This window comes from Hemicordylus capensis, chromosome 1, assembly GCF_027244095.1.
Source record: "Hemicordylus capensis ecotype Gifberg chromosome 1, rHemCap1.1.pri, whole genome shotgun sequence".
Lineage (NCBI taxonomy): Eukaryota > Metazoa > Chordata > Lepidosauria > Squamata > Cordylidae > Hemicordylus > Hemicordylus capensis.
The window spans coordinates 33,840,653-33,860,096 of NC_069657.1; the positions used below are offsets into that span (position 1 = coordinate 33,840,653).

Genomic DNA, 19,444 nt, shown 5'->3' on the forward strand with positions numbered 1-19,444 from the left:
CAGGGTTGTAGGAGTGTTTGAGATGCCAAAGCTCCAGTCTAATGCACATTTAACAAAATATTGCTTAGGAATAAACTCTGTCAAGCTCAGTAGTTCGTAGTTTATTTTATTTAACATTCTGAGTAAACCCATAAAATAGCCAAGAGGGCTGATGCCACATAAGACAAACGCTTGAACCATCTCTAGTGAAGGAGAGCTCACCACAATGTCAGATAGACTGTTCCACTGTGGAATAGCTCTTACAGTTTGGAAGTTCCTCCACCCACCCACCACCCAGGTATATCAATCAAGTTGTGGTAGATGAGAGCACCATGCCACCTCATGCCACAGTATACCACAAGGATCCAAGTTTTAAGGGTGCAGCTGCCACCCGCCCACCTGTCTGCCTGCCCGCAATGCCACCTGCCTGGCTATGGGGAAGGGGGTGTTTTGCTGTACCCCGGCCAGCACCGCAACTCCCTGGGTAGAAGTCGACAGGGCCCACCTCCTGGCAGGTCTCGGACTTGCTTTGTGCCTCTTCCACTCTTGGTGCACTTTTTCCTTGCTCCCTACCTGCTCGCAGTTACTGCTGCGACTGCTCAGGCAGAAGTCTCTATCGTGGTTTCTTAAATGCCTGAACCCCAAACAGAAAAGTGATGTGTATTGAATCTGCCTCTGAGGGAGATGGAGGGAGAGGTTGGCCCTGAGGATTGCAGAGCCTGCACTGCTGAGGGGAAGGAGGAAGGGCTCCGAGTCGAGCGGGCTCCGAGTCGAGCTCCTCAACTATTTTCCCTCAGCAACCCTCCATTGCTCACAAACTGGGAGCAGAAGTCAGGCCAGACCAGGCCGCAGCTCAGGTTAAAGCTGGCGCTCTGCATTTCTCAACTGTGTGGGGGATGGGGCATCAAAGCTAAACTTTGCCTAGGGTGCCAGAAACCCGAGGGCTGACCCTGGAAGTCCAGAGGAAGTTAAACACCAATTGTATAAAAATTGGTCTGCAAAATAATTTTCACTTTTTATAAACTGGTAAGCTGGGGATGCAATATGAATATTTAAAAGGACTCCCAAGTATTTCTTTAAGACCTTCAAATTTATTGTGTAAAAAACAGATGATTGAACTTGTAAAACTGTTGTTAAAAGCATAATAAAAACAGACATTTCAGCATCAAATGCCAGCCTCAATGTTGTTCATAGTTTGTCTGTGGATCACCTGCTTATATGGTTCACAGTTTTAATTACACACACTCTGGCAGTAATTTCAATCAACAAAGGAGGTTAACAGTGGGGTGGGGGGGAAGGGATAAAGAGAGCCAAGTTCACACAGCTGTGTGTCTGTGTTCCTACACCACATACTCATTAGTAGCCAATATACTTCAAGGTCTCCTTTAGCTCTTCCTTACCATTTACACTGGGTTTGAGTTTTATCTCTCTAATCTTTCTTTGTACTAAGCCACGCTCTACCTATGATTGTTTACTGTGCTCTATTGTTTACTGTCTGCTATCATTTTATTTATCTCCCAGTTCCCTTAGTTGTTGAGTTAAAAGACAAGAATGGTTTTGAAGATTGCTGCACTGCTGAGCTGTATCTTGGGGATCAGCACCATTCCTCTAGAGGACCCAGAGGATGGAGGCAAGCACTGGGTCGTCATTGTAGCAGGTTCAAATACCTGGTTTAACTACAGACATCAGGTAAAAGTGCCTTATACAGTTGTGTGAGTCATGTAAATTGGACAAACAAACAGCCGGTGTGGTGCAGTGGTTAGAATGTCTTAATGGGCTCAAATGTCTTCTTGGTTATAAAGCTCACTGGTTGACTGGGACATCACCTATCTTTCAGCCTAGCCTGCATCACAGGATAAAATGGGAGTCAGGAAAATAACTCTATGTACCACCTGAGCTTTTTGGAAGAAAGATGGGATAAACATCTAATGAATGAAATTTACAAGGATATCATTGTGTTGAGTAAATTCAAGTTCTCCCCTCATCTCATAACACTACAGCATGAATTTATATCTAACTTGGCAAAGAGGCACCTTTTAATGTGGTGAGTCTCTTTATTTAGTAGGGGAGAGTAACTGGCCCTATCCACCCCCAGCACAGTATCTCCAGTGACTGTTGCTGGTGTCTATCCTGTGTTTCATTTTAGATTGTGAGCCCTTTGGGGACAGGGTTCCATCTTATTTATTTATTATTCCTCTGCATAAACTGGCCTGAGCCATTTTGGGAAGGGTGGTATAGAAATTGAATGAATGAATGAATTTCCAATAGCTGCATGCCAGTGGATTCCTGAACAGTAATGTCTGTTGAAGTGAAATGAAAATTCTCTCACTAACTGTGCACTCACATGGGCAAATGATGGTGTAGTCATCAAGTGGCATACATGTGTGAACATGTAACACTTCTAAGAAGTGTCAAGCTGAATTTTGAGAGAGTGGAATGAGGACTGGTACTAAAGATGCAGAAATGCAGTCATCAGTCAACTCCCTTGTCCTCCATGACCTCTTCCAGCAAAGAAGTGCAGCAGTGGAGGCACCTGCACAGAGCATGGAGAGAGCTCCTAGCTTCACCGTGCTCTCTGCTGCTAATACTTTCATGGGTGCTGTATTAGAATATTAGAGACTTCTAAAAACATATGTACTTATGGAGGGGTGGGGTATGATCAAGTTTAATTATCAAAAAGGGAGCTGAGGCCTGAGCACTGGATCTTTTTGGTACCTAGCAATGGCCCTGGTGTTTTCCAGAGTAAAATAAGCAGCAACAATTTTAAAAAGACAGATCCCTGCCCCAAGAAGCTTAAGCAATTTAATCAAGCTGGGAAGAAAAAAATGGATGATTTTAAAACTAAAATCTTAACTCAGTTTTTTTTTAAAAAGTGGATAAAAGACCAAATTTAATGTATTCTGCTAAAAAGAATATGGTTAAAATTAAAGCTCCTCACAAGTGGTTTTGTGGTGAGGCTATGCCATGAAAGAGGAGTTAACAGTATAGGAAAAGGAGGTGAAATGGAAAAATAGGGGCGGGGGAGAAAGGGAAGGCATTGTTCAGTACACAGCTTCCTGTATTGCTCCGCATTTTGTCACCTCAAAACTTTCATAGCTTCTGCACATAGCAGAATCCCTGTTTGGAAATATTTTGCAGAAATGCCTTCTCTCAGTAAAAAGGAAAACATGTCAAGGGTAAGCAGTATAATAAGGAGATGCAGGGCAGCTTGACATAGATAATGAATAAAACTGTCCATTGCATTAAAAAAAAAGAGGTATTGTATACTATTTCCTAAATTGGTAAAAATCAAGTTATCTTTATTACATGAAGTATACCCTTCTAGGTGTTCTAAGTGCTCTGGCATGTAAATTAACATGTTTTAGCGATCCAGTTTGCACCATTATATAAGAAATACATGAAGAAGTATCAGTAGGAAACTTGATTTAAATCCGGGATTTAAATTGAAGCTTTCTCCTGGCAATGTAAATCAGTCCACTCTGCCATCCAGCCAGTTGCCAATGGGAAGAATTGTGTGGCAGGAACTGCTCTGGCTTTCCAACTGTAGGCATGATTTACTCCACTCCCAGGTTGATCTGAGGATGGGGGCTGGTTCAGGTAAGACTTGCTCTCAGCCCCACTCACACCCCTGAGTTGTTGCTGGAGGAGGACACCTGAGAGTTCTGACTTTCCAGGACAGACATTGAGAATAGAGTGAGAAAGTTTGTGGATTTGTTCTAAGGTGGAAGATTGGCATGCTTTGACTGAAATCAACTTAATTCAAATATTTCTGTAAGCCTAACTGGTGGAAAGGCAGGATGTAAATCTGTTAACTGAGATGGTAGCTGGAGGATGTCTTTGTGTGAAATGAAGAAAGCACTTCCATTGGAAAACTCTAGGTTTAAATCAGAGTTGACATCAGGGGCGTAACTACCATTAGGCAAGGGGAGGCAGTTGCCTGGGGGCCCCCACGCCTTGAGGGGCCCCCCAGAGGCAAGTCACATGTGAAGTGAGTGTGTGTGTATCAGCGAGGGGCCCATTTTAAAATTTTGTCTCTGGGCCCACTCCAGCCTTGTTACGCCCCTGGTTGACATGCCCCCTGAAATTCCAGGTTTCACCCAGATTTTATGCATCTCACCCAGATTGCTTAGCCCACCCAGATTCGCCTGGATTTCAGCTTTCATTTAAAAAAAAAAAAAAAAAAAAGCCCCTAAGGTCTAGCCCTTGTAGAAGTGGCATTATGGAGCAAAACGTGCAGTTACTATTCTGCTCAAAAATTATTTTCAAGCCAATTTACATAATTAGGCACCCGGATTTGGAAAGCCAGAATATGGTAACTGTAGTTTAAATCCATTATAAATGCTACATATTCTTCCTGTGGCCTTCAATCCATTGAAAAACAACAGCTGAAAAGAAGGTTTTGATGTATTTCAGGCTAATGCATGCCATGCTTACCACATTGTGCACCGGAATGGCATCCCAGATGAACAAATCATCGTTATGATGTATGACGACATTGCCTATAATGAGGAGTAAGTAACTTAATTCAGCAGGACAATGGCATCCATACATTTTGTGTCATTTTGTTATTGGCGCTGCTCTGCGTGAATGTAGTGTTTCAGTAAGACGTCTAAGGCATTTCACAAAACAGGAAATTGACTTGCTCCTGAAATAGGCTAGACTTTGGGGTATATCTCATATCCTCCTCTAATGTGCACGGGCTTGACTGATTAGCCTCCTGTCTTGCACACAGAGAGAAATTGCCATGCATTATCATAGGGAGCTGCTGTTTACTGAGTCATATCAATGGGCCATCTAGCTCAGTATTATCTACTCTGATTGATTGCAACTCTCTTGGGCTTGGCAGGAATTTTTCTCAGCCCTACCTGGAGACGCCAAGAACTGAATCTGGGACCTTCTGCAGGCTAAGCAGATGCTCTACCACTGAGCTACAGCCCGATCACCACTGCAATAGCAGGGTTAGATCTGAGGATTAAATCTGATGTTACTGGAGGGATAAGTCAACTGATGCATGGTAGTCTTTTGCTCCTGACTACTCTTCCCCTCGCCCAGCTTTGGCGGTGCATCCAGGCCTCGGCCACGGCTCCGCCGCCGCCTTGGCCAGCTTCCCCCACTGCCTCTTCTCCCCGCCCAGCTTAGCGGCAGCCGCTTTTCCTCGGCCGCCGCTTCTCCTCCACCCGGATGGGAGCCAACATGGCCGCCTGGTGCCTGCGGCCGTATCTCCCTCGGACGTTCTGGGCATGTGCTCCGCGCATGCCCAGAACGGCCGAGGGAGACATGGGCGCAGAGACACGGGCGCACACCCAGGGCTTTTATTATAGAGGATAAGCAATAAATACTAGCTGTGCCGGGTGCAGAGCATCTGCGCCAATAGTTCTCCCCCCCCCTTCCCACCTGCTGCCGCTGTTTTCTTCCCCCACCTGCCCACCCCACACTGTTTTCTGCCCCCACACCATCTTGCCTACCTCGCCCGCAAGCTTGTCCACCAGTGCCGCCGCTTTACTCTCCTCCTGCTGGCAGCTCGCTTGCAAACTCTCGTGAGAGCTGCCACACACAGGATTAGCGATGGGTATGCCTTAGAGAAATATATATATATATACTAGCTGAACCGGCGCACAGCATCTGCACCGCTAGTCTCTCCTCGCCACTTCCCCCTCCCTTCTGCCCCAATCAATTTCCAGTCATTTTCGCCTGCTGGCCACCTCCTTTGCCAGGGCCCGCCTCCTCCGCCGCCTCTCTCCACCACCCCCAGCCCCCATGCCCACCACAACAACCCCAGTTGCCGTGCCAGTCTCCACCCGGCCATTTTCGGGAGCCCATCACCACTCCTCTCGGTGGCGCTCATGGCCTCTTCTCCTCTCACTGCCCCTCAGTTGCTAGGTGCCCCCAGCCACCGGAGTGGTACCCCCTTGGCCTCCTCCTCTGGGCTCCTCCAACCATCATTTCCCTCAGTCCCGAACTCTCGCAGCATGTCGCACCTTGTGAGAGTTCCACCGCCAAATCCTGGGCACGCATGTCCCAAGAGAATTAAATATATAGATGAGATAGATAGATAGATGTTTGTGACCCTTTTATTTCCTTTTATACCCTTTAAATATTTTTCTGCCACCACCAAATTAAATCCTAATTTGGAATTCAAACTCTAACTTTGGTATTGTGCCCGAAGTCCACTTTGTTAGATGTGTGAATGCAGTGGGCTCTAGTCTTCGTCAACATATATCTGTTCGTCTGTCAAAGGCTCCAGCACTCTTGGTTATTTTTGCTGGAACAGATTGTTTTTTCTAGCCCTCTGGAATTTGTCACTGTCATTTTCATATTCCCACAAATGTGTCATTTTTGCACCCCACAAATATAGTGTGAATCAGAGAAGATCCCCTGTCGGGGCATCCACCCATCTATGTCTTGACCCATAAGGAGAGTCCTCAGGAACGTCAACCCTGCCTTAGAGGGAACCGTGGAATATTGAGTAGACACAGTTGAAACAGTTTTAAAGTTCTAAACCCAAGGAAATAGCTATATTATGGAAAAATAACTTCAGTGGTTTCTGTTCTCTACAGTGTAGGGTCACATGTGTAATGGTTTATGGAACAAAGTTAAAACCTTCGTATTTACTTGCCAATCAGTACACTATTCCTTGTATTTCAATCTTGTATTCAAAGCTATGGTACTTATATAAGATTGTATCATTGTGTCAACAAAGGCTTTACTGTAAAGATACGGAGGTGTCTATTAAGGTAAAACAAGCTTCTTTAGACTTCCAACGTATTTATTATTTATTTATCAAATTTGTATACTGCCCCAAACTTTCATCTCTGGGTGGTTAACAATAACATACAACAAGTTAAAACATACATAAAACTTAAAACAATTTAAACAATTTAAAAGTCAAAAACAGATTAAAACCTAAACATTAAAAAAGCTGAAAAAGCTTGAGTGAAGAGGTGGGTTTTCAAATGCTTTTCAAAAATTGCCAGAGTTGGGGAGGATCGTATTTCAGTGGGGAGCACATTCCACAATCTCGGAGCAGCAACTGAGAAGGCCTGTCTCATGTGGCCACCAGCCGAACTGGCGGCAACTGGAGACGGACCTCTCCAGATGACCTCAGTGGGGCTCATAATGAAGAAGATATAATGTACCCAGGACCCAAGCTGTTTAGGGCTTTATAGGTTATAACCAGCACTTTGTATTTTGCCTGGAAACCTATTGGCAGCTAGTGTAGCTTTATCAGCAAAGGAGTGATATGGTCTAGCACAGGACTAGCACTGTGTGCATTGTAGTGTTAGGAGTACATGTTCAGTGTGCTCACTGGCTATTGGCCAGTGAGCTTTTGAATGTGTTCAGACAACTGAGTGTTTTCTGGACTATGAGATTTGCACTGGTTAAAGTGTTGCAAAGTGCAACAGTATGAGGCAGCAGCTTGAAACCGTGAGTACAGCATTTCTCAATGTGTTTTTCAATGCATTGTGACAGGGTTGTGGCTGTTCAAATTGCCCACCACTGCAATGGGTTTTCCGGGCAGGGGTGTCCATATTCCACCAGAATCGCATTCACTACCTTTCCTCCTCCTCCATTTTGGTCCAATGGGGGCTGCCAAGGGGGTAGGATACTGCTGACATGATGAACTCTTATATCTATCTATCTATCTATCTATCTATCTATCTATCTATCTATCTATCTATCTATCTATCTGTCTTGGTGCCTTTGTGCAAAGCCACCAGCAGGGCGAAGCACAGCTAGGGCCGAAAGCTGACCCTTGCACAAGAAACAGAGTAATATAATAAAATAAAATAAAAAGTGGCTTTTACATATCAACAGATCCTTGATCTGCCGAATAAGCCAGCCAATCCACAGTGCACAAAAAAAGGGAGAAAACATGAACGTGTCCAAAAAACAAGTCTGATGAAAAACAAAAGCAAATGTGATCGAAATCAAAAGCCGAAAGCAGATGAAAATCGGGTTACACCTTTGCGTAAAAACCCGGGGGGGGGGGGGGCGGAAGTCATTTCACGGAAAGATTATTTCATGAATGGGATGGAAAGGGGCTGTAAAAATCAACAAATCATTGCACCGCCGTTTGAACCGCCCACACCACACCATGCTGCAACTGTTTTTCTGCAACACATATACAATGTTATAGGGCTACAACACATCAATAAAATCTGAAACAAGGCATCAGAAACATGAACGGCACCCTGCTGACAGCACAGCGATTGTGCTGTCCCAACATGGGCAATACGGAGGGGCACTTAGCGGACACGTTGCAAAACTGTTGCAGCGTGTAATCTGGAAAAAGCCCTGGTAGTGGCTCAGTGGGCATGTCATGATCCTTGCATGTTGATGTAGGCAATTCAGGGGTCTCTTCCTCCTGCTCCTCAAACATTTTAACTATTTATTTTTAATGCTTCTGTCCATTTCCAGGAATCCAACCAAAGGCATCCTTATCAATAGGCCGAATGGCACAGATGTGTACAAAGGAACTCCCAAGGACTATACAGGCGAGGTAGAAGTCAAATTTCTTTGCTTGTTTAGCTTTTAATCCTAATTTTTTCCTAAGAGAAATCAGCATTACTAATCCAATTAGAGAACAGCTCTGAAGTGCTTCACTTGATTGATCTGTGAACCATATATCCAAGTGGAGTGGGATTGGTCATAGTAAGTTTCATAGCAATTCCCCCCCCCATCTGTTTTTTCTGGGGCCAGTTGGGATTACTTTAAAAATGCAAATGTCATTCAGAATGTTTGTCTGTACCTCAGAGTTATCACGTTTTGTAACATCAGATGAGGTATTGGGGTATCAATTTTGCATGCAGTACTATGCATCTGTGTATGCATAATAGTAGATCCAAAGAGCTACTTAGATGCATTCAGCCACCTCAAATGGTTTTTGAAGCTCCCCTCTCTTCTAAAAGTTGTTTGCCACATGCCATAAGGGATTGCAAGACCATCCTTGCCTCCTTCAGGTCTAAACATGGAGTTGGGGAAGAGGAGCAGGGGATTCTCCCTTATCTCACCATAGAGATGTGAGGGACTAAGCTTGCCTGTCTCATTGAACACAGTGGGCAGCATTGAGACTAGCTAGTGATGACTTCCTGAAATCCTATTAATGTCAATGAATAATGACTAACTTAGTCTGAATGTTGCCTGGTGGGACTTCATTGTGCATAGGATGTACTGAAGGGAAGCAACAGGGTCATAGCAATCTCAAATTTGTGCTTGACAACCAAAGTCCTGCCAAATTTGTAGACCAATTTTTTAATGCAACATTTCATTTTTAGAAATGCAAGTGTGACCATCTGCACATTGACTTCTCTGCCAAGCAGCCTCTGTGCATCTGCCATGAAACCTCAGCACAGTGCAGAGGGTCCTGGATCATGTTCTAGCACACACCATCAGCCTGCGCTGGGCTGGTCAGGCCTGTTGGGTGTCATGGTCTCCCCATGTGAACTAAGAGTGCTATAGAAATCCTAGTGCTCTCCTGTGACTGCATCTTGCAAGGGGACATCTGTATGGTCAGCAGGTGCTTTCCAAGAGAGCTTTTCAGCATGACTGCTCCACTGATTGAGGGGAACCTCTGTTGCGCTCCTTGCAACATGGTTTGAAAGGATCTGCTTTATTGTGTCAGAGCCACTGCACAGTACTGTTTGGTTTTTAAAAGAGTAAGTGAAGAGTATTGTTTCTGCCCTGTTTCACAGTTTCCATTCCAAATCCCTCTTGATCTATAGGATGTCACACCACAGAATTTCCTTGCTGTTCTCAGAGGTGATGCAGAAGCAGTGAAGCACATCGGATCAGGAAAAGTAGTACAAAGGTAACTGGAAATACATGTGTCAGAATGACCACTAAGGGTAGCCAATGTTGTGTAAAAACTAGTTTCTGACCAGGTCCAGCCACCAAGACCCATGTTCAAATGCCTAGTTAACTGTACAAAGTTCACTGGGTGACCACTGGGCCAGTCACTATATTTCAGCCTACCTCACAGAGTCATTGGGATAAAAATGGTGAGGAGTGAAGAAACCATCTATGCCACTCTGAGTTACTTGCAGGAGGGACATCATATAACTGTAATAAATAAGGAGACTGTCTTCAACAGTACCATCCTCAGAAAGTCAACAGACTTATTTTTTCTGCAGTGGCCCCAAGGATCACATATTTGTCTATTTTACTGATCATGGAGCCCCTGGACTCTTGGCTTTCCCTTCTGATGAAGTAAGTATTCTTGTATTTTTCAACTTCCATAGGACACAGTGCAATCCTCAGGGCCATATTTTCAGGAGGGAAGCAGCTGTGGCTGTCAAAGGAAAAGAGGATTGCTGAAAGTTGCCTCTTCTATCCGTAGGGAGGGGCAAAAGCATTCCCCCTGTGCAACTCTTGGTCTGGATGTTGGCCACTGTGTGTATGTGTGTGCGGGAGTGGAGAGGGCAGCTTGTTGAGATCAGGGGACTAGGTTGGAAGTTTGGAAGTACGTGCAACGTATCTTAACTATATAATTAATGGAAGTAAATGTCAATATAATTGACAGGTGTGTCATAATTTAAAGCATCATTATGGAGGAACGAGTCCTAGACTTCTTGATTTTTGTAAAGAAGCCCTTGTAAATTACTTGTAGTATTATTGCATTGGTATTCCTAAAACATCTTCATTATTGTAAATAGGATTTCTGTGTTAATATGCTTACATATGTATTTCATACATAATTGCCTATGTATGAAAAAACTGGCAGGGTCAAGAGTTCATGCCTGCTATACCTTAGTTTCACTTTGAGAATATCAGTTTGACAGTTTGGTTTTGGAGGGAAGGGAAGTTTTGAAAAATGGAGGGAACTTTTGAGTTATACTGATTGGGTTTTTAAAAAAATTGTTGGAGCAAAATTTGTGTATACATATAGAAGGGTTGTTCAGTGAGGCAAGTTAGTTGAGTTTGGAAACTTTGAGAGGAAGAGTCCTGGAGACAGTCAAGAAGAAAGAGTTGCAGAAAGAGAGTCCAAGATTTATATGTTGGAGAGCTGGAAGAGAGTTGTCTGCAGCAGTCAGTTGGACAAAGAGAGAAACAGAGCTGGACAAGGAGTCAGAATCAGAAGATAAGTTGGTGAGCATGGTGTGAGGATCAGTTAATAATCCAAGGAAGGAATTGCACAGTATGATAGTTTATCAGAACTGGTGCTATAACCAGTTGGGATGTGCACGGAACCGGTTCAACACTTCTTTTCTGGAGCACCAAACCAGTTCGAAATGCTGGCATTGGGAGGCCAGACGGTTTACTTTCAGGGGCAGGGAGGGTGCCTCTTACCTGCCCATCCCTACCCTGTCACTTCCCCCTGCCACCAGTGCTCTCCTAAAAAGTGTGGGCGCAATGTTCCTCCTTCTAGCCCCATTCAGTGTCACCACACAGATGGCCAATGTGCCTGAGTGCTGAAACGGTTCTGTGTACATCTCTAGTTGGCAGCAGGGTGGATCTTCTGGTGGGATAGTCAGATATTCCTCCACAATCACCCACAAATGTGAGAGAAAGCCTTGAAACAAGAGCCGATTCATCTGGATATACGGACTATTTTATTTTATCATGTAGAGCATTTCTATACAGCCAAAGCCCAGATCTCAAGGCAATTTACACTTTATTATATTGTTATTTTACATTTTATATCCTGCTCTTCCTCCAAGGAGCCCAGAGCAGTGTACTACATACTTAAGTTTCTCCTCACAACAACCCTGTGAAGTAGGTTAGGCTGAGAGAGAAGTGACTGGCCCAGAGTCACCCAGTCATGACTTTAGCTGTCATCAGGGTTGGAAAAACAAGAATTTCTTCTTCTTCTCTCTGTCTTAGCACATTGACCATCAAATTTTTAAGCCATTCTGAACTTTTCTGAGAGTTAGAAACTCCTGGGATTTTCAGGAATCTGACAGGAGCCAATAGGCCTTTTGCTAGTGTCCATGGAGCCTTCTAGGGATTCCATGTTGCCAGTGTTTGCCACAGAGAATTTGCCCTGCAGCTTCCTGGGTGTTCTCACTCTCATTCTGCAGCTTGACCCCCTTTAGTTGGAAAGAGAGATCCAAAATGCATTCACAATTTAACTTCATATGCATGCCATGCTTCCTTCAAAGAGATGTGCATTGCGCTATTCCGTTTATTAGAACACTGCAAGACCTGTTAGGCTTTGCTCAAGGACACCCAATGAGTTTCCTTGTTGAGCATGGATTGAACTCTGAATGATCACCCTTGCCTCAACCCTTCAGTAATATGGGGGTAAGAATACCAGCCTGCCTACTGGGTGGTTGTGAGAGCTTCTGTGACATGGTTGGGATGCTTCTTGACATGTGCTATGCCAATGTTTACTGTGCATTTTTCATTGCTTTATTGACAGCACTGGATATGAACAAGGTTCCTTTTGTTTTACAGCTCCATGTGAAAGACTTGAATAAAACCATCCATTACCTGTACCATCACAAAAAATACCAGAAGGTAAAATTACACTTTTATGACCCTGAAGAATAGTTACAGCCATGCTAATTGCATGGGAAGCAGCTTTGTAACCTTTTCGACTGCACTTCCTATGACTGTTAGTGGAAGGGCAGAGGTGAATAATTCTGGCAGCAGAGTTCTCAGTAGAGGTGAGAGGATCAAGGTGTAAAAGAAGCCGAGGAGGCGGGTGAGCATTATTGTAGTGTCATCCCTCACCAATCGGGGTTTTCCCAATCGCAGATTTGAGTATCCATAACTGGGAAATTATTACCTCCCTTGCCAACCGTGACCTGAGTATCCACGGTTTGGCAAGCTTTTTTTCTTGGAGTTTGGTGGGGGGGGGGTCACTTCCGGGGATCAGGGGGTGATTTTCAGGGGCAGGGGGATTTTTCCTACTTTTTACTGTCTTTTTTTTGGTCATTTCACGGCCGCGATTCCCCATACCCCCTGTCCTCAATTATTTCCTACTAGTATTTTTAAGCCCGTTATGATAACGGGCGCTAGCTTTCTATCCCGTCTTTTCTGTCTCTCTCTCTCTCTTTCTGTCTCTTTTTCCCCCCTTGTCCCCTCTCTCTTTTTGTTTTGTGTTTTTGTTGTTGTCTCTGTTTTTGTTCTTCCTTATTTTGCTTTTACTTTTTTTGCGGGGGGGTTGTGGATGAATAACAGCCAAAATGGCCCATGAGAAGGTGGCCGCCCCCGCCTATTGCCCTCCCGCGCACCCAGCTGCCGGAGCCCACCTTACCCGCTCCAGCTCGAAGGAGAAGAGAGGAACTCGGGAACAGAGCTACTCTCTGTGTTAAGCTGCTGCCCATACTGTCGCAATGGACACAATAGGCGTCCTTTGCGTCCATAGCGGCAGTTTGAGCAGTGACTTAGCACAGAGAGGAGCTCTGCTCGTGAGCTCCTCTCTTTTCCCTCGGGCTGGAGTGGGTAAGGTGGCCTTCGGCAGCTGGGTGGGCGGGAGGGCGATAGGCGGGGGCGGCGACCTTCTCATGGGCCATTTTGGCCCTTAATCTTTGGGGGGGGAGCGGCGAAGGTGATTTTGGGCAGCTGGGAGGGCGGGTGAGCAGGCGGCGGCGGCTGTGAGCAGGCGGGGGCCTCGTTGGCGGCTTCGCCGCCACCTCGCCCAGCTTCATTTTGGGCAGCTGGGAGGGCGGGTGAGCAGGCGGGGGCGACGGCTGTGAGCGGGCGGGGGCCTCGTTGGCGGCTTCGCCGCCACCTCACCCAGCTTCCCTGTCCCCGTCTCGGTCTTCCCCCGCCGCCATTGCCCTCGCCTTTTTCAGGGCGGCCGCTTCTGGTTGCCTCGGCCTCCTCTCGCCGTGCCGCAGCTCATGGCTGAGGCGGCGGCTCCGCCGCCGCCTCGGCCACTTTCCCCCGCCGCCACACACCGACTAATGGCCGCCCATGGCTGTGGGACACTGGTGTCTGCGGTCCTGTGTCCCTTGGGCTCTTCTGGGCCTGCGCGAAGCGCAGGCCCAGAACATCCCAGGGAGGCAGGGACGCAGATCCCCAACGTTCCAAAGCCACGGCCACTCACTTAGCCTTTTATTATATAGGATTGCTTCCCAACTGCGAATTTACCAACCGCAGGGGTTTCTCAGAATGGAACTCTTGCAGTTGGCAAGGGAGGACTGTATTGGCAAAGTGAGGTACATAGTAGGCCTGTTCACACTACCATCAACACCAAGGTGGGAGGTGTACCCTGGTTTGCATAGGTGTGTGGATGCATGAAAATCCCTCTGGCCCAGGTTGCTCAAACAGGATAGCCCATTCTGTATCCTGTTCTTAACCTAGGTAGGAGGAAATGAGAGCTCTCCTCTCTTCCTGTTTTGGTCATATGGATTTACTTACCTTTCATGGCACCTACCAGGAATTAGCAGGCCTGGAAACAATAGAGAGCTGGGTTATATGTGGCTTGCAGAAGCTTCAGCAGGTCTGGGCCCACCTCCTGCCCCTTTGTGGCCAATCAGAGGGCAGATGCTGATATAATTAGAGTTGCCAGTCTACTGGCAGCACAGAACATGCTGGGAAGACTTTCTTGGCCTCTGGGAATCTCATGTGTTTCCACCTCCCAGTTTCAACAATGGAGACCTCTACTGGCTTAATTGTGTGTGCACTGGTTTTGTTGACCCAAACAGAGGTTCTGCTTGTCTGTTACTATTAGGGTGTCATGTCCCAGTCCGTTATTTTCAATGTTATTTATGATTTATAAATGTTCCTGAAGATTTCAGTTAGACTTTATACTCTCTGCCACCTTAAAATTCACTTCAAGCCTCTGTATTTAGCACACCGAAATTGGTTTCATAGCTTAAAGTAAGTGTAGGTAGTGTTGACAGAAATCCACTGAGTCTGGTGTTAAAAACAAGTAAATAGAATAGAGTTTAATAAACAGATGGTTTCCACTGAGGGTTAATTGTCTTACTTTACGCTACAGAACTGTAGGGTATTTATGCTTGCTTGTTATGATGCAGGGAGTGAGAAAAACGCTTTTAGAGTCCAAGGGCCTCCCAGATCCATGTGGACCGTGGAACCAGAGAAGGAGTTTGAGGAGCAAGGTTCTGCAAAAGCTTCCAGTGAAACCGTTGTTAGGACATTACTTTTGTCACAGCACAAGGACAAAACTCCACTAACCAATATACAGACACTTAACTGGTTCTTAAACAGAACTTATTTGGCTTGCTTCACAACTTCTTTATCCTTAATGATACTTAGATTTCCATTTAAAAGATGCTGATTCATAGATTATTCACCACGTGTCCACCACAGACCATTAATCCAGCTTTATACGTAAAGCTGTCTTTTCTTTGAGTCCTAAGAGAGACTCTTCTTCTTCTTTCTCTCCCCTGACCCAAAATGCTATCTAAATGTTTAACTGTGTTCTCACTTCCTCTAACAGAACATTTTGATTGACAGCTCTCTAGATTCCAAACTCTCTAACACAGCCAAAGCAAGAAAGGTACCTCCTGCCAAAACAGCTGCAAGTACATTAACCCTGTACTTGCCAAAACATCACATAGGGTAGGAGCTGTTTACTCCCCCAACCCACTCCCATATGGTCACATGAAAGGATCAGATGGATCCATTAGGGCTAGGAGAGGGAAAGGCAGTTTAAAAGGAAAATGAGGGAAATATCAAATCCTGTTGCTCTCAAGCTGTGCTTCATGATGTCTAACATAAATTGCAGATGGTGTTTTATATTGAAGCATGTGAATCTGGATCAATGATAAATCATCTACCTGATGATATCAATGGTAAGTCAGCATTTTGGTCTGGGATCCATCAATCTCTCCTGTATATATCCAAGAAAGTTCATGTCATGAGAGATCAGAAGCATCAAGGCAAACTTTGGACATTTAACAGATTTTGGTGAAACTGTCTTTCGTATTGGGAGCCTTGACATATCTGCCACCAGGTTGGTGCTTTGCCCTTAAGAGCTTATACTTGGTCAGGGTGGTTGTGTTGGTGTGTGTATGTATAGAATTGATAGAACAGCTTTCTACCAGTTCTGAAAATGAATGGATATCACTAGGAAAGGGGAAAGCTTATTCCATGCAGCACAAAAAAAATGCTATGTGGCAAAACTGGTAAAAATTCAGCCATAATTGACAGCCAAACATTTGGGAATGTTCCACATGTTCAGGCATTTTTGCTCCTGTTATCTCCTGTGTACAACTGGATCCTATAATGGCTTTGGTTATGTTGATTCACTTAATAGTGACCAGTTCCCTTGGCACATTTTATTTTGATATCCTAATTCAGGAATCCCTAACCCCACTGTTGGTACTAGCACCCCTGGAGGTCCTTGAAGGACTCCTGGAGGTACTTAGAGCCCTCCTCCCTCCCCATGCTGCTGTGTAGCTGTGCTGTTTGTCCCTCATCTGAGAATCGCTGGCATGGAGCCAACACATCCTAAGTGATGTGGCTGCTGTAGAAGGGGAGGGAGGAGGGTAAAGACCCTCCTCCTCTTCTCCTAACTGGCTGGCCATGTGCTGAAGTTCAGCATTTCCCTTCCCTCAGCCTGACAGTTTTCAGAAAATTAGCACTGAGTATTCCAATCAAAATTAATTGGACAATTAAACGGGAAACCCCTCTTGTATTCTACCAAAGACAACCACAGGGCTCTGTGGTCACCCGGAGTTGACACCAACTCGATGGCACACTTTACTTTAAACTCTCATTAATGTCAGTATAAGACTGCTTATGAATAACTTAGTGTGTATGTAACCCAGTGACTGTAGTAACCTGTCTCCTTAACTGTAACACTTAAATTGGTGTTTATGTATATGTCTATATACTACTACTACTACTACTACTACTACTACTACTATGAATATTTATATACTGCTTTTCAACAATAGTTCCTAAATTGGTTCACATAGAGAAATATAAATGAATAAAGATGGCCCCCTGTCCCCGAAGGGCTCACAATCTAAAAAGAGACACCACCAGCAGCAACAGGAGGGATGCTGTGCTGGGGATGGATAGGGCCAGTTGCTCTCCCCCTGCTCAATAAACAGAATCGCCACTTTAAAAAGGTGTCTCTGCTCAGTTAGCAGGAAGTTTTACGCACAGCACTTTTACTGTGAGGTTTTTGCTTTTAGCAAAACGTGTCCTATTGATTTCAGTGAGAGTACTCATGAGTAATTTAGTCTGGATGTAAGCCAGTGACTGGAGTAGCTTGTCTCATAGCTGTAATATTTGAATTTGTGTGCATGTGTGCGCACACACACACAAACACTAAAAATTTCTATTTGGGTACCTTAGCTGAAAGCTTGCAACAGAAGGAGTGCACTTGTTAAAATATTTTTTGGGAACCCCTGTCCTAATGCATGCATTATATGTTAGGCTGCTCAGTTCTTGAAAAAAAGACTGGTGGATTCTTTCATGTTTTGGCACATGGCACTCTACATTATTGAAAGTGATCCCGAGTTCAAGTTGAGCCCTTAACGACTGTTCTAAGCAGGGTTCATCTCATTCTATGGTGGAATAAATGAGCATATATTTTATGGGAAATGTGACTTTGAAACAATGTATATTTTGAAGGGTCATTTCGTTTGCCAAAGCCAGGTGTCCCTTCAAAATGTACATTGAGTTTCCTCTACAAGAAGGGTGTATTCAGCAATGCAATGGCCAGTTTAGATTAAAAGTTTCAGTTTGGAGCCATAGTTACAATAAACCTACCAGATGAAATCCTAGGAGCCCACCCTGTAACAGGCTGCTGGATTGGGACAGCAGTCCATGCCAGGCAAGCTCCAATGTGTGCATGGAACTCTATTGCCCACAACTGCTTTCCCATTCACTTCTTTAGAGGGGAAAGTTTTCAGTGTGCTTGGAGCTCTGGACTGGGGCAAATGTGTCCAAATTGGCTTAAATCCAACCACTTCACTTTAACCTGGTGGTAGACCAGGCCATCAGACAAGCACATCTGGTCACTCTCTGTCAACCACAGGTAGCAAATAATTTTTTCCCCATTTATCTTGCAGTTTATGCCATCACTTCTGCCAATCCTAAGGAACCTTCTTATGTATGTTACTATGATAAGAAAAGGAAAACCTACCTCAGCGATCTATTCAGTGCCAGTTGGCTGGAAGATTCTGACGTGGTGGGTCACCAAGTCCTAGCATTACTGCTTTTAAAAACACAAAAGACTGTTTGATGCTGAATTGTGCTTTCTTTAGCACTCATGTGGGCATTAGCTACCATTCTTCATTTCAGTCTTCTTTGTGGTGGGTGGGGTGTCCCCAGAATGGCTGATTTGGCACATGAACCATGCAGGCATAGAACAGGCATACACTGGTTCTTCTTCACTACTTCTGAGCAGTTTTGTCATGAACTTGCTGGCCTTTGCTGCCTCTGACTCCTTCAAGCCATGACTGATGCCTGAGCTGGCTTGCTAGATTCATGTGCTGTGATCTTACATAGAGGGCCCTAGGAGTGCATGGATGCCAAGCAATGGTACTGGGTTGTGCCTACCAGAGGCCTCTGTGCAAGCTTGTGTCATCTGTGCAGGCCCAGGTCCCCCATCCAGAGCTATTTAGAGATAACCAGCTGCTCCACCCACATGAAGCAGTCTGCCAGTGTGCAGTCCTGGGAATCCTTAGATCAGTGTCAGCGGCCAACATGCTGCACAATGTAGCAGGTTGGTGTCTCTGACCTGCTGGGGCTGCTGTATGCGTATAAAGCAGCCCTGGTGGTGTTGCACAGGGTCATGCTTGAACAACTAACTCAAAGAGTGTGCAGGCACTTGTGTCATGCTATTTCCATGGTTTCCAATGGAAGTGATGTTGCACAACTGCACATGTGCTGTTTTAGGTAGTTGCACAAATGCACTATTGTGCAACACCACCAGGGCTACCTTATTCACACACAGCAGTCCCAGCAGGTTGAAAATGCTGGTGTGGTGTTGTGCAGCAAGTTGGTCAATGTGCCCTGAGGAGTTGTGCGATGTGCAGCATGAGGAGTTGTGTTCATACTTAGTGTGGATTGTGGAAGGGCCAGGAGGGGGGATCTGCCTTGCAATTGGCCTTGCAGATCTGCCTTGCAATTGGACACTCCTCCATTGAGCATTTTGTCCACAGAACGCAATGTGTCTCCTTCTTGGAACTGGAAACTTAGTCTTAGCTACACAGTTGAGTTTCTCTGCTAAAACGACCTGGGAGTACTAGTACTCCCTGGTAATGTTTCATCCTTCTTGCTCTTCCACCCTCCCACTCCCAAAAGCTCCTTGCTTCTTCCTTCTCCTTTTCACAGTGTGTATCTAATCTCATGACTATCTCGCCCCTCATTCAAGGAACTTAGGGTGGGATACATGCAGTTTCTCCCTCTTAATCTTTACTGCAGCAGTTGACTAAGCTTTGCATCTGGGCAGAGATTTAGACCAAGCTTTTCTAATCCAAGTGCTATTCTTCCACTGCATGACTGGAGTATTGTTGCTTCACATGTGAAGCTGCCCTAGTGCTGAGTCAGAGCATTCACCCCTCTAGCTCATCATTGTCTACAATACATTAAC

At 45.1% G+C, this 19,444-nt stretch overlaps 1 protein-coding gene across 3 annotated transcripts in view; it reads left to right on the top strand.

The window, feature by feature from the left end:
• LOC128332621 (legumain-like) overlaps nt 1–19,444 on the top strand; it is a 43,827-nt gene that overhangs the window by 6,105 nt on the left and 18,278 nt on the right. Inside the window, exons 1-9 of one of the 3 annotated variants that reach the window (XM_053267135.1) lie at nt 1,322–1,357; nt 1,501–1,668; nt 4,393–4,490; nt 8,398–8,479; nt 9,702–9,787; nt 10,110–10,185; nt 12,373–12,435; nt 15,620–15,686; nt 17,919–18,037. In XM_053267135.1, the coding sequence (XP_053123110.1) occupies nt 1,531–1,668; nt 4,393–4,490; nt 8,398–8,479; nt 9,702–9,787; nt 10,110–10,185; nt 12,373–12,435; nt 15,620–15,686; nt 17,919–18,037 (729 nt within the window). In that variant the 5' untranslated portion in view covers nt 1,322–1,357; nt 1,501–1,530. Of the gene's footprint in view, nt 1–1,321; nt 1,669–4,392; nt 4,491–8,397; nt 8,480–9,701; nt 9,788–10,109; nt 10,186–12,372; nt 12,436–15,619; nt 15,687–17,918; nt 18,038–19,444 lie in introns of those variants that run through there. The other 2 variants (XM_053267126.1, XM_053267145.1) reach the window with 2 other exon arrangements.